At 35.7% G+C, this 26,158-nt stretch overlaps 1 protein-coding gene across 1 annotated transcript in view; it reads left to right on the forward strand.

Annotated features, from left to right (window-relative positions):
* Positions 1–25,432, forward strand: part of Itga1 (integrin subunit alpha 1) — a 148,835-nt gene extending 123,403 nt beyond the window's left edge. Inside the window, exons 19-29 of the mRNA XM_070041152.1 lie at positions 1,028–1,237; positions 3,764–3,844; positions 6,872–6,948; positions 8,874–8,963; positions 11,464–11,566; positions 14,150–14,263; positions 16,189–16,293; positions 16,443–16,547; positions 17,682–17,774; positions 20,248–20,364; positions 22,782–25,432. Coding sequence (XP_069897253.1) covers positions 1,028–1,237; positions 3,764–3,844; positions 6,872–6,948; positions 8,874–8,963; positions 11,464–11,566; positions 14,150–14,263; positions 16,189–16,293; positions 16,443–16,547; positions 17,682–17,774; positions 20,248–20,364; positions 22,782–22,826 — 1,140 coding nt within the window. The 3' untranslated portion in view covers positions 22,827–25,432. The remainder of the gene's footprint in view (positions 1–1,027; positions 1,238–3,763; positions 3,845–6,871; positions 6,949–8,873; positions 8,964–11,463; positions 11,567–14,149; positions 14,264–16,188; positions 16,294–16,442; positions 16,548–17,681; positions 17,775–20,247; positions 20,365–22,781) is intronic.
* Positions 25,433–26,158: the final 726 nt, after the last annotated feature.

Genomic DNA, 26,158 nt, shown 5'->3' on the forward strand with positions numbered 1-26,158 from the left:
AATGTCTTTATTGTCTTATACATACCAGACAGAGAACTAGGAATTAAGCTAGCAATTAGGTACTAACCACTAAGTAAGTCCTGTGCTATGGAGGAGAATTTCAGAGTTTCAAGCTCCGGAGTCAGGAAGAGTCAGGAGTCAGTTTCCCAGGCTCAGGACTCAGGAAGAACTCTCTGTAGTTGTGACATTGGAATTGAACAAGGGTGAAGGGAGACGAAGGCCCTCCAAGGCACTGGCGAAGCTGAACTACACTCGTTAGAGTGATGTAGGGTGGGACTGGAGGTGAGGCAGGAGTGAAGTCTTTCAGATCTTGCTGCCACCACATGATCTAAACAAATTGAAGAGCAGTGCAGTGCTGCTGAAGGTATGAATTCGGTTCAGTGATGGACCCAAATGTATATTTTTGGAGGATTATTTCAGCTGGAATAAGGAGAATGATGGAAGGGAAGGAAGACTGGATACTGGAAAACAGCTAGTAGGCTGTTGCTTTAACTCAGGTAACACACAGAGATGTGCGAAAGGACTTGGGACATATTTAGTGAATGAGGTAGGAAAGAAATAGTGCTTAGGATAAACTACATAATGGGGCTTCACAAGAAGAAACAAGTGAAGTTTCCAAATGCAGTTTGACTACTTCCCACCTCACTGAAGGACCTTCATGACATTCTCAAGTATTTGATTCTTTTCAGTTGAAAATCTCATAGTGAGAGTTAAGTAGAACTTGACCTGGATTTTTTAAAAAAAAACTGGTATTCTCTCACAGGATAATGCCAATGTAAAATGTCCTTGAAAACTATATTCTTAAAAGGAATAGAAAAAATCAGTATCTACAAGTAAAAGTGCATCCTTTTCTCTCCATAAAGTACAGGAATAATACATAAGTCCTTCAGACTGCAGTATAATCAATTCTCTTGAAGGTTGCTTAACTGACTTTTTGATACTATGCCATTTCCGTTACACAAATTGAGAGGTAATTTTCTACAAGGCTTAACTCCACTTTGAGATACATTTCACACGATCATTTCAGATTCCCTTCGCCAAAGATTGTGGAAACAAGGAAAAATGTATCACAGACCTCACCCTGGCTGTAACCACCACAGAGAAAGACCTGCTTGTTGTCAGGTCGCAGAGCGACAAGTTCAATGTCAGCCTCACTGTCAGGAACAAAAGGGACAGTGCCTATAACACCAGAACAATTGTGCAGTATTCTCCGAATCTCATTTTCTCAGGAATTGAGGTAAAGCTGCACTTTTCCATTTATTTATTCTCCTAACAAGCATTGAACCTACTTGTCATATTGCAGAAGTACTTGCTTTTATTTTAGAATTTATTTAGAGTAAGAAAATGAATTTTGTACAAACTTAGTTTAATGACAATGAAGCTATTGCTTTAAAAAAAAATTTAAGCCCAGTGCTGGTGGCTCACACCTGTAATCCTAGCTACTCAGGAGGCTGAGATCTGAGGATCACAGTTCAAAGCCAGCCCAGGCAGGAAAGTTCATGACACTCTTATCTCCAATTAACCACTAGAAAACTGGAAGTGGCATTGTGGCTCAAGAGGTAGAGTGCTAGCCTTGAGCTGAAGAGCTGAGGGACAGCGCCCAGGCCCAGAGTTCCAGCTCCACAATGGACAAAGACAGAGAGAGAGAGAGAGAGAGAGAGAGAGAGAGAGAGAGAGAGAGAGAGAGAGAGAGAGAGAGAGAGAGAGAGAGAGAGAGCGCTTTTTTAATTTCTTTGGAGATATATGTCTTTACTTAGATTCTGGATAGCAAAGGATAGCTAATATGTCAAAATTGAATGTTTCACAGAGTTATTCAGTCATTGACACTGGAATTAAGAAAATAAAAATATAACAACTAAAATAAAACACATTCAACACAGGAGCAGAGACTTGTGTGCTGGAAAAAATAAATTACATGCAGAAAAATCAAGATATTTTTCCCGCTGTGTTCAAACTTTTTACTTTGGCAAAATATTTCTAAGTGACTATATTTTACTGATTCATAGCAGAAGGGTTTTTAAAAATATTTTGTCAAAAATGTAAGTCTCTAAAATGTTTAATTTGACAAGAGCATGCATCTGTAAAAGGTGCTATATTAGAGTCAGTAGTATGTCTAAATTTGAAGTATGCATTTAATTCTTATCACTAGAAGAACCTCCTTAAGTTAAAATTGTAAATACACAGGTATAGATAGATATAGATAAATATATATATGATATATGAGCTACTAATATATGATTTGTATTTTAAAAGCAGTTCTGGTTGGAAGGTGCAGTTCAATGATAGAGTGATTTTCTAGCTTGCATGAGGCCTTGGGTTAATAATCCTCAGAAAAGCAAAAGAATGCATGTGTTAGGAAGTGGCACTGTAGCTCAAGTGGTAGAGTGCTCGCCTTGAGCTGAAGAGCTGAGGGACAGCGCCCAGGCCCAGAGTTCAAGCCCCATGACCGACCAAAAAAAAAAAAAAGAATGCATGTGTAAATAGTATTAAGACATTGTCATCTAGTACTCATAAATTCAGATTTTCACTGGTATTTTTTCATTTTTCAGGATATCACTTGAGACATGAAACTGAGACATATTTTATATAGTAAATAGATTTTATTTTATGTAGTATAGCATATTTTGGACTCAGAATCTTAATTATGAATGTGAAGTAGTTATATCCATGCAAAATATAAGTGCAAAGTAATGTTGAAGTATCTGTAAAAAAAAAAAAAAAAGTACTATGTTCAAAATCATTGCTTATGTCCTCTCTGACTGACTAAGGACTTCAGAAGAGAGGCAGTACAATAAAACCAACAGTACCTCCTCTACTTTTAAAAACAATAACAACAATAATTACACAGAAAATTGTGATGGTTTGAAATCATTGCCTTGTATTTGCAAGGCAGGGATTCTACCACTTAAGCTATGGCATCTATAATTTTTGCCTGTTATTTCAAATAGGGTCTCGGGGTATAAACCAGTTTGACTGGTCCACAGCCCTCCTATTTAGACTTCCCACATAGTTAAGAAAACACATGCATATCACCACATGAAACTTTTAGTTGGCTGAATGTTTGCCTCCAAATAGCTAGGATTACAGTTGAGAGCCACTGTACACTTTCTTGAGTTACGTTACATGTGAGGTATTATTTTAAAGATTTCCTCTATTTAATTTTCACTGGTTCTTTTAAAAATTAGATATTACCGTGTGTCAAAAGCCTGAAAAACTATTTTTCCACATGTTAACATTCCTGCAATTGAATTTTCCAGTTGATAGCACACTTATTTAAGTGGCAACATTGTTTTTCCTTCTTACTGGTCTATGGAGTAATGGTGTATCTCATGTCCAATGACATGTTTAAGATTAAGGACATAGAAAACGAGGCCCAGAGCAGTGAGGTGGTGACAGGTGAGACCCCTGATCTCACCCACTACACTAAACTCCTCTAGGCTCTAGACTCTCCGAGCACTGTTTTGTGTCATATCGTCTATGCGAGCCTGGGAGGTAGGTGACGTCAATGGTCTCATTTTTTCCAACCAAGTATTTAGGCAAGCCAGTGAGGTGTGCTTCATCTTCTTGGCACCCTCAAGTGATGTTTCCAGGTTTCCAGAAGCTGTGGAACAGGTGGTCCCCAGAGTGTTATGACTCCTTCATCTAAACTGAGGGAGAAATCTTGGCAAAGCCATTCCCTAAAGCACAGCTGGGGAAATTCTAAAATAAGTTCAAACGTTTCTCATTTCTCTGCTCTAATTGTTTACTTTCTCTCTCTCTCTAGGGGATCCAAAAAGACAGTTGTGAATCCAATCATAATCTCACATGTAAAGTTGGCTATCCTTTTCTGAGAACAGGAGAAATGGTGAGAAGATTATATAAAATCCATGAAGCAAATAGTTAGAAAATGTAACACATTCAAGGCCTAATAGTAAATCCTTTGGATGATAATTTAGGGTCATATAGATGAAAAAGTTTCATTTTTAAAAATTGCAACTTGAGCCAGACACTGGTAGCTCACACCTGTAATCCTAGCTACTCAGGAGGCTGAGATCTGAGGATCACAGTTCAAAGCCAGCCCTGTCAAGAACATCCGTGACACTCTAATCTCCAATAAACCACCAGAAAACTGGAAGTGGTGCTGTGGCCCAAGTGGCAGAGTACTCACCGTGAGATGAAGAGCTCAGGGACAGCATCCAGGCCCAGAGTTCAAGTCCCATGACCAACAACAACAACAAAAAAGCAACTTGAAATATGCTATAATCTGAATGTTTGTGTCTCCCTAAAATCCATATGTTGAAACTTAATCCCCAAAGTGATAGTCCTATGAAATGGGGCCTTTGGGGTTAGGAGGACCAAGGAAGGTTCTTTGCTTTTCTCCCAAATGAGGTCACACAACAGACATGATCTGTAGAGGAGAACCTTGATCAGATGCGAAATCTACTGGTCCTTTGATCTTAGACTTCTCAGTCTCTAAAATTTGGAGCAATAAATTTCTGTTGTTTATAAATTAGTCAACATAAGGTATTTGGGTATAACAGTTCAAACAAATTTATACACAATCAGAAGCCAAGTACTGCATGAGTCAAGACAAAATTTATAGTGGACAAATGGATAAACCACTTTACATTTCCACCAGCAATGGTTAGGGTTCCAGTTTCTCCACATTATTGAAGTCTTTTTTATTACATCTATTCTGGTGTATTTGAAGTGATGACTAATCACGTTTTTTTTTTTTACTCCCTAATAGTTAACTGTCTGTGACCATCCTTTACCCATTTTAAATTAGGTTTTCTTTATCATTATATTTTAGAGTTTCCTGTTATTTTACATTAAAGTCTCTTTTCAAGTATATGACCTATAAATTCTGTCACTTATCTTCCTCTGAAGGGCAAAAGTATTTGACTTTGATGTTGTCAATTCATATACTTAATCCTTTTGCCATTGTGCTTTTGGTTTTGTATCTAAGAATATTTTTTTTTTGCCTGATCCAAGGACACAACTTTTTTTAATGTTTTCTCCAAAGAGTTTTGTGATTTGAGTTCCGATCCATTTTGAGGAACTGTGTGTATATGGTATAAACACAGTACAGCTCATGCTTTACGTATGGGTATCCAGCCCTCCCACACCATTTGAGAAAAGCCTAGTCCTTCACTACATTTCTTAACTTTCTTCTTCTCTTCAGTCAATTTTTGCTACTTGTAAAAGTTTAAGTCAAAGAATCTCTTATGTTATCCATAGGATAAATAATAAATATTTTTGGTGGATGGAGATTTTCAATGTAAGCATTTTAGAATCAGGTGAATATAAATAAGCAACTTCTTCAAGCCCACTTCTCTGCTAATTTTCCCTATAGGCAAAATCTCATCAAGAATTCAAAGACTTGCCCTGCCATGCTAGTCATGGGAGTTAAACAAAGACCAGGACAGGGGAGCCTACTGAGCCACCGAGACAATTTCACCTTTTGTATATTATAGTTTAAGCCATCAAGTAAAGCTTCTACTAGAATGGTGATTACTATCCCAAAGCAAGGGGAAAATCTGAAGAGTTTGCAATTCTTAAAATATATTTTTTCTTTTGAAAGAGAAGAAAATGCAAAAGGCAATTCTTTGTGACTCTAGTCATTCCTTCTCAGAATGGTGCCTAGATTGATTTCAAGAGCTATGGTTATCAGACCTTCTCTGTGTAGCACTTAATTACAGAGATAAAATTTTAGATATTTGTCATTCATTTTAAATTTTTTTACTTTCTGTTTTGCTGGTCCAAATTCCAAAATTCTTTGGTTTGCACAAAGTAAGACTTAATTCTGAGAACAAGGAATGTAATTCTCAGGATCTAGAATATTGCAGATGACAAGCTTCTTTCAGTAAATAATTTAGTTATGGTCTGCCTGTTGTTTGTCAAGAGTCCAGGATCATGTTCAGGTTTGGTTTATCAAAAAGCTGCTCCCTATATTACAGAGTTTGCATGACATTTTTAATTTTCTAAGTATTATCTTAACTATACAAACTTCAAAAGCAAAACTCCCTTTTTGAAATTATAATTTGAACTTTTTTCTAAATAGCTAAGACTTCGGTATCATTTTCTTATTGTTATTCTTCAGTGGTCCGTGCACTTTTTTTAAAGTATAGATTAATGGATCTAAATATATTTTTCTCTATTTTATAATAAATACATATCAATGCTTGTTGGTACTTAAACTTTCTATATTAAAGAGGCTTCATTTGTGACCATGTCACAATTATGTTTACTATGATGATTTGGTAAGCTGTGGTAATATAATAAAATAAATGAGATGTACTTTTGTGATGATGGACTGTGGCGTATAGGTAACATTTGCTAATGCTATTTGATAAAGTGCTTACATTTTATACCATCATGTCACATGATCACACAACAGTGTGTAAGTGAGGAATTTACTTCTCACAGCTATGGAGCTGAGAAGTCCAAGATCAAGACCATAGCAGATGCAGTATGTGGTTGGTAGCATCACTTTGCTTCTTGTTGCATCCTAAATGGCGGAAGGGAAAAGGAGAATTTTAGGGTTTCTTTGATGAGTCCTATTCACATGGCCCTCATGATTTAATCTCCTATAGAAAAGCCCAACCTCTTATCCTCTTAACATTAGCCATTCAGTTTCAGCACATGAGTTCTGAAGGGACTTGGAACATTCAGACCATAGTAATAGACAAAGCATATCCCATATTCACCGGTCAAAGCACCATTGTGTGTCGTATCTAATTCTTTGTGTTCCTGACTTGAGGCTGCATTTTGTAAGATAATCTTTCTGAAATAACTTTATAACTTGGGTCAGTCATTTAAATAAGCTGAATGTTTGAATCAGAGTTTAACATTTTATCTGTTACTAACGCTATATATTTTTATTTCATAGGTAACTTTCAAAATATTATTTCAGTTTAATACATCATATCTCATGGAAAATGTGACTATTCATTTAAGTGCAACAAGGTTGGTTTATGTGTGTGAAGACATATATGCCTTGTGTGAATTTCTCCCATGTAACTAAGATATGTTGCCTTATGGAGTTACTGGCAGAAAAATTCCATGTACCACTTTACTTCAAACAAACGTCCTTATAAGTCATGGGCAAAAATAAGGAAATTCTCATTAAATAGAGATAATCAGTTGTATTAAAGCATTGATTATATAAAGTATAGAACATAATATAATCACACAAAACTTACATGTACCAAAGTCCATTTTATTTCAACAGAATTAGCTCATCTTACAACTTTGACTGGCAGCCAACAAGATCAATTGATGATGGACTTAAAATCTTGTGACATCTTTTGTAGTATAGTAGATTTTACACATATCAGCCAAAGCTTCTTAAAGTTATCCTAGAACATGTAGACTAAAAACAGCAGGTGGCTCATAAGGAAATAGAGATATGGGTTAACTTTCTTCTAAGTAGAAGGATCCACTGCAGGAAAGGTCAAATCTTATCTTGGTTGTTTTATTTCCAGTAACTAGCATAGTGCCTACGTATTATACTCATTAAGTCAGTGGAGAGTAAATGAACAAATAGGAGAAATGAATTCATAGATAATTATTTCTGCATATTCAGTTTAAGCTAACTCAGCAAGTATTTATTTGATATCTATTGTGGGCAAGGTATTGTGTTAGTCACTATAAGAAATATAAAAATAATTAAAGACACAAAAATTCTCACAGGTGAATATTACAGTAGGAGATTTAGACTAACATACAAATTATTATAATAAGAAAATAAGGAAAATCCATTGGAGATATATAAATCATGTGTCAGAGGTTCAATTAGTGGAGAATGAAATTGTACTTATTGGTCAATGAAACACATAAAGCTTTAATAAGAAAATGTAATTAAAAATAACCTTAAAACATGAATAGTGTTACACAGAAAGGTTGGATTTTAGGATTTGGTAGAATATTTTCAGGAAAAATAAATAGAATGAGCAAATACTCAAAAGATACACGATTGTGTATCTTGACCTATCTGGAGTAATCAGTTTTAGCTGAAACAAGGAATAGAGAAGATACCAATGGGAAGTAAACAAGAAGTATGCATTCTACCATATAATACTACATATTGGACATCAATATAAAGAAAATTGGTCTTGGTGGAACAGGACTGGACATATTAGAAAGTTTTTGAAGAATAAAATCACGTTATGAAGCTTAATTTCACATACTATACTAGACTGTGGGATAGATGAATGAGAATGCTACCCATCATTCATACAGAGTTCAGTCACAGCTATGCCCATGGCCAAGTCAGCATGCTTCACTCCCTGCCCTGTTGTTCACACCAGGCAGGCTACTGTATGTACTTGGGAAGAAGCAGAGCCATCAAGAGTACTCAGTGCCCATTCTGTAACACTGTATGCTAGGTATTTAATTAGTTGCTAGAGAGATCTGTATGACAACAACAATAATAATAAAATCTAACCCTTTTTTAATGTTATCTTACATTCTAAATACAATATTAAGTGCTTTACACTGATTGGCCATTTAGTCATCATTTATTACAAAGTCTATGCAAAAGCCTGTGATGGTTTGTGCTCCAAACACAAATTCTTGGTGCTCAACTTGAACCAAGTAAATATACATCAGCACAGTAATCTGGATGATGTAGCAGTGATGCGTAGTGGGGCTCACCATTTCAGTCACAGACTTCTAAGGAATGTGAGGTTAGGTCAGTGTGGTTTCAACTGTAGCTACACATCAGAATCAACATGGGAATTTTCAGTAATGCTTATCTCTTGCTTCCTTACTCACCCTAATTAAAAATAAATAAAAATTCAAGAATTGTGAATATAACCTCTTTTGAATGCTTAGAATTGTCTCTAAACAGACAAGGTGAATGATTGTTTGAATGCATTGTCTGTTTTCAGTGACAGTGAAGAGCCTGCTGAATCTCTTTTTGATAATGGAGTTAATATTTCTATCCCAGTAAAATATGAAGTTGGACTACAGTTTTACAGGTAGGAGGAAACGATGCCTTTCTGTTAATCAAATGCTTCCCAATGAGTGGTCTGAGGCCATCACCTGAGAATAGATTAGAGGCAAGTTTTCCTGCCCACCCAGGCCAGCTGAGCCAGAACATCTGGGAATGATGCCCACCATTCCTTGAGGAATATGTCTTCCAGGTTAATTCTCACATATACACTACATAACTCAAAATATGAGGGGCTAGTGATTCTGGATTGCATTAGCAGCTAGTCTTCACACCCAAATGCAAATCAAAGACCTAGGAGTCCTTTACAAAACACAAAGCTATCCAAGAGATCACCACTGTATTTCTTGGCCACTGGTTGCCAATCATGGGATCTTATTAGCCTGACTATACAGAATACACAGATTAAAACATTTCTTATTCATAATCTATTTATTTCTTTCACTATTCATAAATCATTCTTTCTCTTAAGAACTTCTTTTTTAATTAAGTTTTTATTGTGAAAATACTGTACAAAGGGTTTACAGTTACATGAGCAAGGTAACAAGTACATTTCTCATCCAATATTGTTGCCTCCTCCTTTGTTTTTCCCCTACCAACCCTTCCCTCCCACCTCCTCAGCTATACCCACCTCACCCCCCATCCCCACCTAAATAGTAAAGTTCGTTTTTTGACACAGCATCTTGTACATCTCATTGTTGCAATGGGTCAATCTGTATTCCTATTTAAACAAGTTGTTTTTTTCATTCCCCTCCCCAAATTATACCAACATCAAATACAGTAAATAATAGAGGTTATATCGTGTAGGAGGGATATACAAAGCAACAAAAAAATCATCTTATAAATATGTTAGAAATAATAGCAAGAAAGAAAAACCACTTGAGTCCTTATCTTGGGGTTCATTTTGCCTACCATCATCTTATCTGACCTTTTCCGCTTGTCTCAGACATATACGCTGGCACCAGACTGTGATTTTCAGATGTCAGCCTCCTACATAGCAAAGAATACAGACATAAGCCACCAACACACAGACCTATCATTTATTTTCTGTGGCCCCTATCTTTACTAATACGAGACTGAAAACTGAGGATTGCAGGCTGTAAACATATATATTGCTTCTATTCCTTAGCATTTAACAAGTGCTGTCAGTTTTATATTTTCCTGTATCTACTTCTAGGAGTACAAAGTTTATTTTCTTAGTTTTCCAATTCTTGAAATCAAATTCTGGCTAAAATTTTAAAATCCATTTTTTCTTGACCAAAGTGCTCCTTTAACTTATGTTCTTAAGTTATACTAAGTTCCTATACAGAGAAGATTGAACTTTTTAAGTTTAGCAATAAATACAGGATTTTTAATTTTTAAAAAATAAACATATTTAACACCTTGTTAAAGTTCAGTCCTATCAGAAATGTCAAAATTTATTCTGATTTACCATTGAATGTAAATGGTAGTGAATTTACAGAAACTTTTCACTTGTTAATAGTATTAAAGCCACCAGTACAACTATGTTTATTGCAGCATTGTTCACCATAGCTAAGATATGGAACCAACCCAGATGCCCCTCAGGATATGATTGGATCAAGAAAAATGTGATTATATCTATCTCTATATACACATTTATGTGTGTGTGTGTGTGTGTGTGTGTGTATATATATATATGTATATATATATATATATATATATATGAATTCTATGCTTTCATCAGAAAGAATGACACTACTCCATTCATAAGGAAATGGAAAGAACTGGAAAAATTCGTATTAAGTGAAGTAAGCCAGACCCAAAGAAACATAGGTCCAATGGTTTCCCTTATTTGCAATAATTAGTATATGTCTAGGATAATTTTAGCAGATGAGCAGAATAGCTCAATCGCTATGCATACACATGACTATATAAGATGGTCCTAAGGGAAATGAACTCCAAGACATGGAGACAAGAAGTTTGTCTTTGTTGTTGTTTCTAGTATACTATGTGATTTTTTTGTTTCTTTTGTATGTTCTTCCCCCTATGGCATATGCTCTGTTGTTACTGTAGTTGATTTTGGTACCCTGGTATTGTATATAGGTTTATTTGAACTGAGGAAGAGAAAGGGAACAAAAGAATAGTGAGACAAAGGACGAGGGGGACCAATGCAACAGCGATAGACACAAGACAATATGTTGGAAATGATCTGCACAACTTAGGGGGCTGGGAAGGGGGGAAGTAGAAGAAAATTGAGGGAAGGGGTAACAAGGTTGACAAAAGATGTACTCATTACTTATGTAACTGAAACCCCACTGTATCTCACCTTGATGATAAAAAAAGAAAAAAACCTCATATAGCCTAGTGTTTTAGGATCAAAATAGCATCAATTACTATTGAACTAAATTTTATAATTATCCTCTTCTTCCTCAAAGATTTAATTTTGAGTGATGTAGTTAAAATAATTCTCTGATTTGAATTCTATTAAGTATACATGGTATGTAGAAAGAAAGAATGAGATCAAGTAAAAGTTACACTTTTTTCATTTTACTTTTAATTTTCTTAAGCTCTGCAAGTGAATATCATATTTCAATTTCGGCCAATGAGACAATCCCTGAAGTTATTAATTCCACTGAAGACATTGGAAGTGAAATTAATATTTTCTACTTGGTAAGGAAGTTCCTTCATATTAATATTCTAATAAGTTATATGTAAATTCTTAAATTAAGGCATTAACTGACACTAAGAAACACACTTCAATATTTAATCTCTATATCTCTATATCACTATTTAAAAATATTTTATTTAAGGATTATTATACTTTGAATCAACTTTAAAAACCCAAGTCTCTAATTTCCCTATAAAAAGACTTAACAATTAAGATGATTTTCTAGAAAAAAATCTATATAACTAAGTAATTAATAATGCTAGATATAGACTTTATATTACTTTTAATATAATTAAGAAAGATATACTTTGGGCTGGGAAGATTGCTCAGTGGTAGAATGCTTGCCTTGCATGTCTGAGGCCCTGGGTTCGATCCCTCAGCACCACATAAACAAAAAGAAAAAAGCCGGAAGTGGTGCTGTGGCTCAAGTGGTAGAGCGCTAGTCTTGAGCTGAAGAGCTGAGAGACAGCGCCCAGGCCCAGAGTTCAGGCCCCACGACCGGAACCCCCCCCCCCCCCCGGCAAAAAAAGACATACTTTAAGTAATTAAGACCACTGAGTGTAGTTCAAATGGCAGAGAGCTTGACCACCATATACAAGGCTCTAGGTTACAACCACCAAGTCACTAAAAATATAATTATTACTATTTCAAAAACAGATCATTTAAAAATTCTCTTATGAGTATTTTTCTTTATTTGACCATTAAATATCTCATTCCCCCTCCTCTATGGAGTGATATAATAAAAATTAAAGAATTTTCCAGAACTCGAATATTGCAACTGGCTAGCATGTGGTACTTAGAAGAATTTTCCTTTAGGTGACACCCAGTGACTTTCAGATTTCAGTGACCTTCCTGGTAATGTTGTTTGCAATATTTTAAAAACTGAACATGAGCATGAAATAGAAACTTAACAAAGTGAAGTTACTTAAATTCTATATTCTGTGAAGACAGTATCATATAGTGAATGGAAAGACAATGTATGGCAATATTATAGAGGGTATATTTTGGAACGAGAAACCCTGATTCAGTACTTTTCTAGCCGTATGATCTTAGAAGGTTTTTACACTCCTTTGACATTGTTACCTTATAGATAAAACAGAGACAAAGGAATCTACCTTTTTGGATTATTAACAAGGTCAAGAAATTAATGTTACTAAAATGATTTGTATGACTTGTAGCACATAGTTAACAACAAATGTTTTTATACAGTGGTTGTTATTTAGCTATTAACAGTCATATTTTTAATGAATCTACATGTTTTTATATCATAATCAATTTTATACACAGTACATAAATTTTTGTTTTTTATACAATGTTATAAAATGAATATGGAAACTTTCATTATACTCCATTATATTTTCTGTTTATTTTTAGTAGTTTACAATGGTTTTGACTGGAACCCATTTTACTAGGGAAAAAATGATCATAGCAAATATATAATGTCTGACTATCAGGAAACAAGTGGAGTTTATCTGGAAAGCCATTCTAGACAAGCCCAGAGCATATTACTATAAGATAGTCAAGAAACATGTTTATATTTAAGGTTAGAAACAGCTGGTCAGGAGTCCCCAGAATTCTGAGATTAAGAGATATGTATTCAATGTTCAACAATCACAGGGAATTTCTCCAGACAAAGCAGTTTTTAGTCTAACAAGCTTAGTTAGGTAAGTAGTGGATTTCCTCAAAATCAGACTTCCAACTCAGCTAATACAATTTTTCAAAGGTGCTTTAGAAAGGATTGGGAGCCTGCAGATGATGATTGTGTGGCATAAGGGTAGCCCGCTGTACCCAGTACCCCAACTCAATTGCTCTTTCCAAGCAGGCAAGGACTTGTGGATAGCGAGTTCCGTTTTCTCTGGATTTCATCCTGTCCACTGTTCCCTACAAACTTACATTCATCACTGATAGGAGACTATGATATTGAGGATTCTCTGTTAGTAGATAAAACAAAAGGAGATTGAGGTGTAAACCAACCTGACTCTTCAGATCGAATTATCAAACAGCCATTGACAGCAGCCTTTGCTTGAGGACAAAATTGTGAAGGGAAAAAGACACTATGTGATTTCCATGAGCAGTAGTAGGAGGTCCCATCTAGCCAAGGTTAGAGATGATTGAGGACCTTGGGGAATTATGACAAACTGAACTAAGGTAAGCAAAAGTAAGTTAAATTGTTCCATGTCGATTCAGTAAGTGGACTTCCTTTCAGATTCTCCCAAACCCTCTTATGTTAGAAAAGATGTTGGGCATGTCAAGAAAATAATGAGTCAGGACAACTTTTCAATTCTGATTTTCTGTTTATTCTGATTTTATTCTGATTTTTCATTTATTCTGTATTCGAGTGGAGAATGGAAAAACAATGTGATTTATAGGTAATACACGTTACCAACAATAAATTATTTTCTTGCTGGTTAAATTAAGCCAGTTCCCTAGGCACGGTCATAAACTGTGTTCATATAGGGAATTCAAAATTTTATACAACTTAATGAATTAAAAGCCAACATCTTTCATAAAGTGGACAGGAAGCTGTTGAAGGATAATGGTTTATGTTTTTTCTTCATCTTTTTTTTTTTTTTAAATCTCTGTAGATTAGAAAAAGGGGACATTTTCCAATGCCAGAACTTCAGCTGTCGGTTTCATTCCCCAATTTGACGTCTGATGGTTATCCTGTCTTGTATCCAACTGGATGGTCCTCTTCCGATGTGAGTCACCAGCACATTGTAATCATGGCATTTCTGTTGACCTCCTCCTTTACAATTCAGCCTTTTATTCTGCACTTCCCTTGTGGTGGGTTGATTTAAGTAACATGGAGGGTCATTTGGAAATTTTAAAATAGTAATAACTTCCACTGGTTATTTAGTAGGTAAAATAATTCTCTAGGACTGCTATAACAAATTACCAAACATTGGTGGTTAAAATTCATGGAACTTGGGGCTGGGAAGGTGGCTCAGTGGTAGAGCGCTTGACTTGCTTGCCTGAGGCCCTGGGTTCGATTCCTCAGCACCACATAAGCAAAAAGAAAAAAGCCGGAAGTGGCGCTGTGGCTCCAGTGGTAGAGCGCTAGCCTTGAGCTGAAGAGCTGAGGGACAGCGCCCAGGCCCAGAGTTCAGGCCCCACGACCGGACCCCCCCAAAAAATAAATAATTCATGAACTTCATTCTTCACAGTTCTGAAGGCCAAAGGTCCAGAATGAGGTGTCAACTCAGTTGGTTCCCATAGAAACCTAAGGAGCATTTGTTCCATGCCTTCTTTCCTAGTTTCTGGCGGCTGCTGGCATCTCAGTGCTCCCTGACTTCTAGCAGCGTAATTTCAGTCGCTGCCGCTGTCTTCAGATGGCCTCCTTCTCTGAATTTCCATGTGCTCACCTCTTCTGTCTCTGTGCATTTTTGCACACTCATCATGGGATTTAGGGCCCTTGAAACCCAAGATCCTCTCATCTGCTGATCTTTAATTGAATTATCTCTGCAATGATTCTGTTTCCAAATGAGATTAATTTCACAGGTTCTGGGTGTTCCAACTTGGGTAAATCTTTTTGAAATCAATATTCAACCCATCCGAGTAGATATTAAAATTATTAATTACCAATTTTTACCTGAAATCAACCACTTGAGTCACAAATCCACTTTAGGCTTTTTGCTGCTTAATTGGAGATAAGAGTCTCATGGACTTTCCTGCCCAGCCTGGCTTCAAACTACTAGCCACAGATCTCAGCCTTCTGAGTAGTTAGGGTTATAGGCATGAGCCCACTGGTACCCAGCTGTTTGATACACTTTCAATTTGTTTGAGGTAGTCAAGTAATTCTGCAGACTTCCCAGTTACTCCTAGATACATATGGCTGCATATAAATAATAGAATGCTGGTTAATTACTGTAAACAATAGTAATATTGTACCCCCTGTATTTGTACAGTAAGATTTTATGCCAGTTAATTATTATCTAGTGCTAAAACAGTAAGTATCCAATTAATGCATGCACAATTTTGACATTTAACTGTCTCTTCTCTACAGTTTAAAACAATAAGTATTCTCTACGATTAATGTATTATATGCATGCATGAAACTGTCATAATAAAACCTATTATTTTGCACACTGAAATCATATTAACAAGAATGGTTTAAAAATTAAAGCATTCCTGGAAACATGAAATAGCTACAGTAAAACTTATTTTGTAATCATTTATGTTTTCCTAAGGACAAGAGAAAAATAAAACTCTGGAATTTCCCTATAATTCCCTCAAAGAATCCATCTGATGAAAAAAACTAACTTTTCAGTTGAGTTTCAATTTTTTTTCTCTTGGTATGATGAGAATTTACAAGCTAATCTTTGAAGAAAACAATAGATTAAGGAGGATTCTACTCATAAAACAGTGAATCCTATTTGCATCCTTTCTTTTCCATAAGACCCTCCAGCACAACTCACAATGCTGTGGTAACAGTTATTATTTTTGGAGGGGGTAGGATGGAAAGCTATGGCCTCTGCCTCACAATTTCTTCCATCCTGCACAGCACACAGACGCATCTTAACATATGGCACTGGTTGTCAATATCAGCTTCTTCGTGTTACCGAACTCATTTGTTTTCCGTTGACATTTGGCAATGGCTGATAAGAGAAATGTTTTCATTTCTTAGAATGCAATCTGCAGACCCCAGAGTCTTGAGGATCCTCTTGGAATCAACTCTGGAAAGAAAATAATCATATCAAAATCAGAAGATCTCAAGCGAGGCACACTGCTGGTAAACTGAGTGTGATTTTTACCTTATGTGTTCTTTCCAAGTGGAATATGTTGATCATCAACTTAGGAACAACCATCTGAAGTATTTTAATATAGAATGTTTGAGTCAATGTTAACAATACTAATATGTACCTCTACACATTGACACAGGACTGCAGTACGTGTAAGCTTGCTACCATCACGTGCAATCTTATCCCTTCTGACTTGAGCCAAGTGAACATTTCACTTATCTTGTGGAAACCAACTTTTATAAAAGTAAGTAGTTCTGTTGTTCTATGCAGTTACCAAATCAAATTAACAAATATTCATGTATCATGTTACTTTGTATGTGTGGCACTGTCGGGGAAAGCAGATGAGGCTGGCTATGTCAGAGAATATGATCTAAGCCAAAGCTCTGCATTTCATCTTCTTTGTGCATTAATAGATAAGTTAGCTCCAACATCCTCTTGCAGATATAGAGCTATTGTCTCAGCCTTTTTCTTCATACCATAGGATAAAAATACCTGTCCACCACTAACCTTGTATCATTCGTTGTTTATCCCTCTGTTTATCCCTATGACAATCCTTGACATCATTAGCAAAGGACAGATCTGTAAGACACAGTAAGAACTGGAGTTTGACTCTATGCAAACATACTTTAAAAGATAATTGACTCATTCCTGATGAAGCCAAACCTATCTAACAACAAATTACTTTAAAATTATATTTTATTTATAGGGCTATGGAGGTAGCTCAGTGGTAGGGTGCTTGTTTTGCATGGATGAGGCCCTTGGTTCAATTCCTCAGCACCACATAAGCAGAAAAGGCCAGAGTCATACTATGGCTCAAGTGGTAGAGCCCTAGCCTTGAGCTAGAGCTGAGGGACAGCATCCAGGCCCAGAGTTCAGGCCCCACGACTGACAAAAAAAAATATTTTATTTAGTATTTTTATTTTTCTCTAAAGAAATGAAAACACCATTTTTTATCATATGGTTGCTGTTTTTTGTAAGTCATCAAATGTTGGATATTGGCAATTTTATACTTAACATAGATAAGTGCCAACATGTAAACTTTGTTACCAACATTTAGCTATTTTATGCCTAACTGTATTACAAGTAGGCAGGGGTGGAGGTTTGTTTTTCAAAGAAACAATCTGAGTGGAAATTGTTTAAATTTTTTTCCTATTCTATAAAGCCTATTCTTAACAAGGATCTCAGTGTGGATTAGGAAGAAATGCTAAGAAAGGATGTTGAATGCCCAGACATCGGTTTCCACAGATCAGTGGACAATGACAGTGTTCGTGACTCTCGGGGAAAAATGACCAATTTAATAACCACTCCTCAAATACAGCCAACTCTCATTTTGATTCACATAATTTGTTTAAAAAAATAACTCTAATCTGCTTTTCAGGCACATTTTTCCAGCTTAAATCTGACAATCAGGGGAGAACTTTGGAGTCAAAATGCATCTCTGGTTTTAAGTAGTAGCAACCAAAAAAGAGAGGTACGTCCCACTGCCTGATTTGAAACCCTGATGCATTTCACCCATGTGCATTTGTGACACAATGTTTTATAATTGTACGTAGTCTCACTGCACTGTCTGGTTCATCTTTGTGCAAGTGACAGCTACCATTTGCTTTCCACTTCATTAGCTTCAAATATGGTTTCAGTCTTATTCTTCGTTGTAAGAAAGTGAGGAAATGATAGTATTTACAAGTAAGCTGCCACGTTTGAATTTATTGCTTCCAACTGTCATAGTAACTATTGCAGTTGTTTTCATTTTCAGCTTGATAGAAAATGCTGCATTTATGCTTTTCCTTCTTTAAAAACTGACAGTATAAAATGCAACTGATGTCTGAAGAACAGATATGGAAAAATAATTTCCTTTTGCAGTGCCTTTTATACTGTACAGGAAAATGTGTGAACTTTTTAATGTTTCCTGTATTTGGTCACTGGTAAATTTGAAACTAACAACAAGAAATGTTAGAGATTCAGGCTGAGTCCTGGATTCAAGTTTGAGTGTTTTCCCACTCTTGTCCTTTTATGAAATAAAGCCCAAGTAGTAGTTATAGATCAAGGTACTTAAGTGTGATTTCCCCTCTAGTCCTGGAGAATTTAATGATCTCATGTGGATAAAAAGCTTCCAAAATTCAATTTGGAAGCTGTCTATGATTCTGATGCTATTGTACAATTACCTGTTGCCAACCATTTCGATGTCAGTGATTGCTGATCACTACACAGTTCTAGACACAAAGAAGATACATACACAAAATGCTTATCATAAAGAGCTCTTGGCCCATCAATGCAAAATGAAAAGGCAATAGAAAAGTCAACAGAAAAGTCAACAATTCACAAACATCTTTTTAAATAATATATGTATGGATTTTATTAGAGGAGAAGCATTTTTGAGTCCTGAAAGGGTGTCTTTAAAATGTTATAATTTTTATAATGTATTTTAACGATGTGGTTTTGCCTGAATGTTAATTACAAATGCCCCTGTAGACATTTATTACACACTAAAGGAAAATTAAACCTATATTGATAAAATTACCAAAAGTGCTCATTTTCTAATCATGTGATCTCTCTGCAGATCACATACCTTTATCTAGACTCCATATCCACATCTTAATTTCAGGACAATGTTACAGGCATGGTTAAAGTCTACCTCAATAGTCTGAATCTGTACTATTATTACCTTCTTCAGATTCCTGTGGCATAGGACTCAGAACAGACAAACTCCCATGAGGTTAGGACACCACACTGAGAGGTCAGAAGAAGCTAAAAGCTACTGGAAGCTGCCTGTTTCACACTGAAGTCCACTTAAGTCCTAAATTATAAGTGACTGAGTGATGAATCAATTAGAAGAGACAGTATAGTACCATTGAAAGCACATTGTGATAGCTATGCATATATGTGCTGGAAATGTGTGCATTTTATTGCATGAACATTATATTTTCTTATGATTTGAATCATAGCCCATTTGAATTAGAATAGAGAGGTCTTGATTTTAACAATCTGTGACATTCCAGCCTAAATTGAAGCTACTGTGATAATGAACAAGACAACCTTTGGAACATAGTACTGTGGTTTGTTCTGAGTTAAAAGGAAATCTCCTGCCTCAGAGCATTAAAAATCCCTTCTTCGAAAAGGAGAGGGTAGAACTAAAGGTCTGAACTTGGGGCTTTGTGCTTTCCAGGCAAGTACTCTATGACTTAAGCCACACTTCTTGTCCCTTTTGCTTTAGTCATTTTCTAAGTAGGGTCTAGCATTGTTTTCCTGGGCAAGTTTTGGATCACAATCCTGCTATACATGCTTCCCAGTTACCTAGGATTCCACACAGGCATCACTGCACCTGGCTTGTTGGTTTTTTTTAATTTTTTGTTTTTGTTGTTGTTGGTTATGGGGCTTGAACTCTGGGTTTGGGCGCTGTCCCTCAGCTCTTCAGCTCAAGGCGAGCGCTCTACCACTTGAGTTACAACACCACTTCGGTTTTCTGAATGTTTATTGGAGATAAGAGTTTCACAGACTTTCCTGCCTGGGCTGGCTTTGAATGGTGATCCTCAGATCTCAGCCTCCTGAGTAGCTAGGATTACAGGCGTGAGCCACCAGTGCTGGGCCTGGCTTGTTCTTTAAAATACATTCTCATTAACTTCTGATGTGGCTGGCTAGAACTACAATCCTCTTATTTCTGCTTTCCACGTAGCTTGGATTATAGGCACAAGCCACTATACTGGATGGACAATTCTATGTATGAGATCCTGGAAAATGAAATATTAAGTAATTTTCAGTGATAGGAATACATTTGAGGAGATTTAGAAGATATGGAAGGGCATATTCAAATGCAACTCAATGTTTCCTCTGTAAGCAATAGTGAGGTTAAATATGCTGTTTGGTAGAAAAATATAGCCTACAAGAACTCATAGTTTAGTTTGAATGAGTGTTTATCGATGTTAATGGCTTTGTTTAATAATTTTCAGCTTGCTATTCAAATATCCAAAGATGGACTCCCAGGCAGAGTGCCACTGTGGGTTATCCTCTTGAGTGCGTTTGCTGGGCTGCTGCTGCTGCTCCTGCTGATACTGCTTCTCTGGAAGGTAAGCCCCAAAGTCCCTTTACCTCTATTCTTGTCACCAGCAAGCTGAGTAGCTTACCTAGGTTGTGAGATGTATGTCATAATAAAAGGAACTTTGAAATAACCAAGATAAAATTTTAAAATAATATTTCATAGAGAGTGTACAACTTCGTTTTACTTTTAAAAAGAAAAATATAGACCCTATTTTGAGATAGACATATGCAATAAATCAATGGGGGATCTCTCTGGAGGTTAAGATTATCAATGAATGTTTAAAAATTTTTAACATCTATATTACTTTTTAAGCAGAGAATAATGGAAACCCCATTTTATAAAAAAATAAAATTTGAACTCCTATATAACTTTAAGAACATAAAAGCATCAAGCTGAACTAAATCACAGGACTCTGTATCTTAAATATTAAATACTTCTAATATATAAGCAAGTATACCACATTTTATGCAATACTTGTATACTTGATGGTTGATTTACTGATTCATTGATGTAAGAATGCTCTTAAAGTTTCTAAGACTCCTGTTTCAAATCCTTTCATGAAATTGAGTGATTCTATTTACATTTACATAGGTATTTTGTTTAAGCTGAGAAGCTTAAAACTTTACAAACAGCTGTATAAAACTTTTCAAACAGCCAGGTGCCAGTGGCTCATGCCTGTAATCCCACCTACTCGGGAAACTGAGATCTTAGGACCGAGGTTCAAAGCCAGCCCAGGCAGGAAAGTCCTGAGTCTCTTATATCCAATTAACCACCAGAAAACCAGAAGTGAAACTGTGGTTCAAGTGGGAGAGCCCTTGCCTTGAGCTGAAGAGCTCAGGGTCAGTGCCCAGGCCCAGAGTTCAAGCTCCAGGACCACCAACACCACAAAAACCAACACCAACACCAACACTAACACCAACAACACCAACATTTTTTCAAACAATCTGGGATAGTAGCTTTCGCAATCCACTTAGTGAAGAATAAAATCCCATAGAAAAGTTGAACTTAATGCTTTTTCCAATTATACAAAATCATCACATATTCTAGCATAATACATTCCTGTGTTTTACTCCTTGTTAAATGGTTAAACAATGTTAAAATAGAGATTATAGCTACACATGTGTTTTTCTAAAACATGACCACCAATCACTTTAAAAAAAATAAAATGGCAGCTTTCTCTCCCAACAGATTACACATGGTTTCTTCAGTCTTTTGTTATTCTTCTACAATGACTAACTTTATCTTTGGGGAGTGACTACTAGAGGAAAATGCCAGCAAGCCTATGCTGAAGATAGAGACACGTGACATTCATTTCAGTTGACATTTAATTCAGTTGGTAGTCTCCCTGGTCTTTCTCTAGCAAAGTCCCCAAAACAGAACCCTCAAACATTCAATACTCAGTTCCTCTGAAGTCAGACACCGGTGTTCTGTAATGCCTGGCTTTGCCACACTGTGGCACTCAAGGCCTATTCATCAGACAGGAAGTGTTTTCTTCCTTTATGAGCGCCTCTCCAACAGACCAAGCTGATGATTTCTTTTGGTCTGGTTTTTGGTGGGAGCATTCCTTTTGCTGGAAAACTTTTAGGAAATCACTGTCAAGAAAAGAGAAAAGGCAGAGTGGACATTTGCATAGATTCTCTCTGGCCTCATACCATTAGTTGTTTTAGACAAATAAATAAAAGAGGAATTTGCATCCACCTGTTTTGTGGTCTCTACTCTGGAAATGCATACCTACAAAGATAAGCACATTTTTCTATCCAGTAAACTTTTTAAGCCCCCCAAAAAATTATTTAACAAACTTTGGGCTGTCCTTGTATTTTTTTTTCTTGTTTGAAACTTTATAGTGATTTTCCACTGATTTACAGTAAAAGCCAAAGTACCTGCCATAACCTACAAGACTTTACATAGTACATCAGCTTATGTCTGTTAGTATTTTGCCCCACTAGGCTGTAAGCTCCAAAAGAGAGCCTACAGAGATGTCAGAAATCTCCCTGACATTTCCTATCCAATGTGCACTTGCCACATTCACCAACTCTAACAGCTTCTACATATGACTATCAGTAACTTGGTGAAAATTTTTCTGCCACATCCATGAGGAAATAAATAAGTAAATAAATAAATAAATAAATAACAAAGTACCAGCAGCTTCAGTGTGTATGCCTCCCAAAACATTTCCCAGAACTCTGTAAGTAAGTTAAATATTTGTAGGATTTTTTTGCTAGAAGACATGATTTAATAAATGAAAAGTCAAAAGTAAAAAAAGCAATCTGAATAAATATCATTTATTGACATTAAATATGAATAGATCAATGAAAATATTTTCTCCATTATCTGAATTAGTTGTATGCCCATATTTGCAAATATATTATTAAATTAGATTCTACATAGAGACTAATGATTACCTCAATTAAAATAACTGTGTTGTGTTTTGTATTTTTTCCACAGATTGGTTTCTTCAAAAGACCACTAAAGAAGAAAATGGAGAAATGAAATGTTTTTCAAGAGAAAATGAAAAACAATTACTCAATGATCCATGTTCCTCAGGTTAGCCTCAAACATGTGACAAGAAATCTACAAAAAGAAAAAAACACCAAAGACAGAGTCACATAACTCTATGCAATCCAACAAAAATTCATCACATAGGAAATAACAGATCAAGCTGGATCCAAAAACAGTACCAAAAATATATGTATATTTTTTAAGTGATGAAACTTATTTTAAAAGATTACTCATTTTTGTTGAGTAGTAAATAACAGTGTTTTTAAGAAGAATCAATATGAATATGTTTATTTGTTAAATCACCATCACCCAAAGTATTTAAGAAAATACACAAATAACTTTATCAACACAGAAGCATTTATTTTTCAAATTATTCTTTGTTTCCCTGATTGTGGACAGATATTCACCTTTAGCATAATAGTTCACACTTGTATGGCCCAGAAAAATGATTGCCTGAAAAAAACCACTTCTCTAAGCATAAATGTAAAACTAATAAAGGTCCCTTAATAGAATCCATATACAATATTGGCTGAAAACAGAACTAAATCACAACAAATTCATTCAGCATCTTTGTGTTGGGTTCTTTAGTTCCCATGTGACTGGAAAATAGTGCAATTTGAGATAAAATTCTATGTAGAATGAATATACCAGATAGAGTTGTTTAAAAACAAGTGGACTGAATGGAATAGATTAATCTTTTACAGAATGTGCTTAATTTTTGAAACATAGCTCTAAAATGCAAAAGTCTATATAGAATTTAAAGCACGATAAGTAGTTTTGTGGAGTATCACAGTGAGCTGTCATGAAAAGCATATTATGCATGGATCGTGCCACGGAGGATTCTGGATGGAGGATACATGGCAGCAGAAATAAAGGCCTCATAAAGTACTGAAGTCTTGGTGGAGCAGCCCATGAAGGCAAGTGGGCACCTCCAGGGTGCCAGTTATAAAGAAGGATCGTCATCAGCTCATTGGTACAGAGTTCATTCAACACCCCTCCCCCAAGCTGTGAGAATACATTTGTTTTTAATTTTTTAAAGGCATTTAACTTTCCAAACACATTTCTTATTTCTTTTATAAAAAGGCAGTATGCCATATCTGTATTGCATTCTACCAACAGCTCATTGCTTTTGATTGTGGCATATTAATATTTAAGTAGAACCCCAGAAAATGTATTTTGAAGAAGTTCTGGCTTGAAAAAGCTCAAAGCAACCAAAAGATATCACACCTTTATGTATTTTTTTAGTGTAGTTTCTCTGACTCTGCTGTGGCATAAGCTTCCAAGTCGCTCCTGATTTTAAGAAAATCACAAAAATTGAATGTATAGTAGCTGCGTGTGTGAAATACTGCTGTACAATTTGCCGGTACTTCTGCAATACCTACTACTCCACTTGATTTACCATCACAACACCAGACAGCAAAGCAACAGAGAAACTGGATATCAGAGGCTTAATGCAAAAAATAACAAAACAAAACCACCACCACAACAACAAAAACAGCCTAGTTTCTGAAGAATTACCTGAAGACTCAGATTTTGCCTACCTCTTGGCTCTCCACCTTGACAACTAAGACCCTGAAAACTAAAGGGATAAGCCAGAGGGATGCCAAGGATATCAGTAGCTGGAAGAAAGAAGATATTTCCTCTATCCTCCATACTTTGTTCTGAGTTCAGAAACCATTCTTCCCACTGGCTATTTCTTTGCCAAATAAAACTCAGGGTTTCTCTTTTTCAGTTCCCAAGTGTCCACTGCCAGCGCTTACCTGCTTAGCAGAACTGCTTCTCTCTCAGCATCATCTAAGAAGCAAAGCAGAAACATAAATTTAGGTTTATTCTTGGAATCTGTGACTTCTAGGGAAAGCATGCACTGAAGTATGAGTGTGTATATATTTAACCTAAATACATTGTTTAGCCAAAGAGAAAACAATAAGGAATTCTGGTCTTTTAAGAAAATAGAGGAAGAGCTATTTAGCTAGATCAAATAGCTATCCCGTCATTTGTCTATCACAATTTTAGCATAAGTCATTCTTAGTTATTAGTAGACTATTTAATGAACCAGTGATCTCATTTCCCTACTGTTATGACTTATACTGTTATGTGACTTATGCACTTACATACATGTACATATGTATTAAAGACCATATATCCAAATTACACTGACAGGGTTTTGAAAACACAAAAGCTACACCAGCAACAAAAGTTGAGTTTCTTTACTTTTCATATAATATTCATTTTCCTTAAATTTAGGTTTAGCTAACATTTTAATGAGTGTCTAAAAACATAAATGCAGAGACTGTAATTTTTTAATGTTTCCAATCAACTTTGTGTGAATGTTCTAATATTCTAGGGTCTATAATTGCATTTTCAAACAATTAATAGGACAAATAGGTGATGTTTCAGACTTTTTTGAACTTAAAAGCTAAGGTAAATTTCCAAAAACTTTCTTTTTAACTTCACTATTTTTTTTAATGGAATCTAGCCAAAAGTGTATATGCCATCCTTTTCATGACCAAACTTTTGAGAATATATTGGTAAATTACTTAACAATTTTTTCTCCAGGAGAAATAAAACCATACCCATCCTTATTATTTTCCAAGTTACATGACTTCTTAACTATTTTGAGACTATGAACATGACCCTAAAGAGCTTACCAAATTCCTGGAAATGTGTGTCTGCTCTCATGAACCATGAGTTCATTTCAGCACACCATTAAAGTAGATCACATGACTGATACACAAATGTGTTGTGCTTATATATACATACCTAAACACACCTATGAATTGTATCAATCTCAGCAAAGTATAATGCTATTAAATTGCCTATTCTTCAATCATTTCTAAAAGTCTTACCTTCCTTTAACATTAGTGAAATGATAGAAGTTTACAGAGGAAGGAAGAGACTTAAGTTCTTAAAACTAATTCCTGAGGGGAGAAAAAGAGATATGAAGGTTGGCTCACAGTGAAAATCAGAGCCATTCAATAGGCACAAAAAAAAAACCTGTTGCTTTTTCTGGAGGAATCCATAGCCTTTCAGACACTAGAGCAAAAGGTCTTCCTTTATAAATATTTTTAACTTTTAAGAACCAATTTAAACTTCAATGGTCCAAATTGTTAAGCTACTTTTCTCTGAGCAATTTGGACCTCAAATACATTCTGTGTAAGGTGTGCTTGAAAAGAGGCGTGGAGGAGAGATACTTTAGCCAAGTTCCACGGTTGGACCATCATCATATTATCTATAGCTGCATGGATGTATTTAGATAAGCAATTGCCGTTTTCTCTTTTCCTTCTATCAATTAGAAAACAGAAATACTTGCACTCAGAGAAAAA

Source organism: Dipodomys merriami, unplaced genomic scaffold (genome assembly GCF_024711535.1).
Source record: "Dipodomys merriami isolate MVZ:Mamm:240054 unplaced genomic scaffold, mDipMer1.0.p SCAF_30, whole genome shotgun sequence".
Classification (NCBI taxonomy): domain Eukaryota; kingdom Metazoa; phylum Chordata; class Mammalia; order Rodentia; family Heteromyidae; genus Dipodomys; species Dipodomys merriami.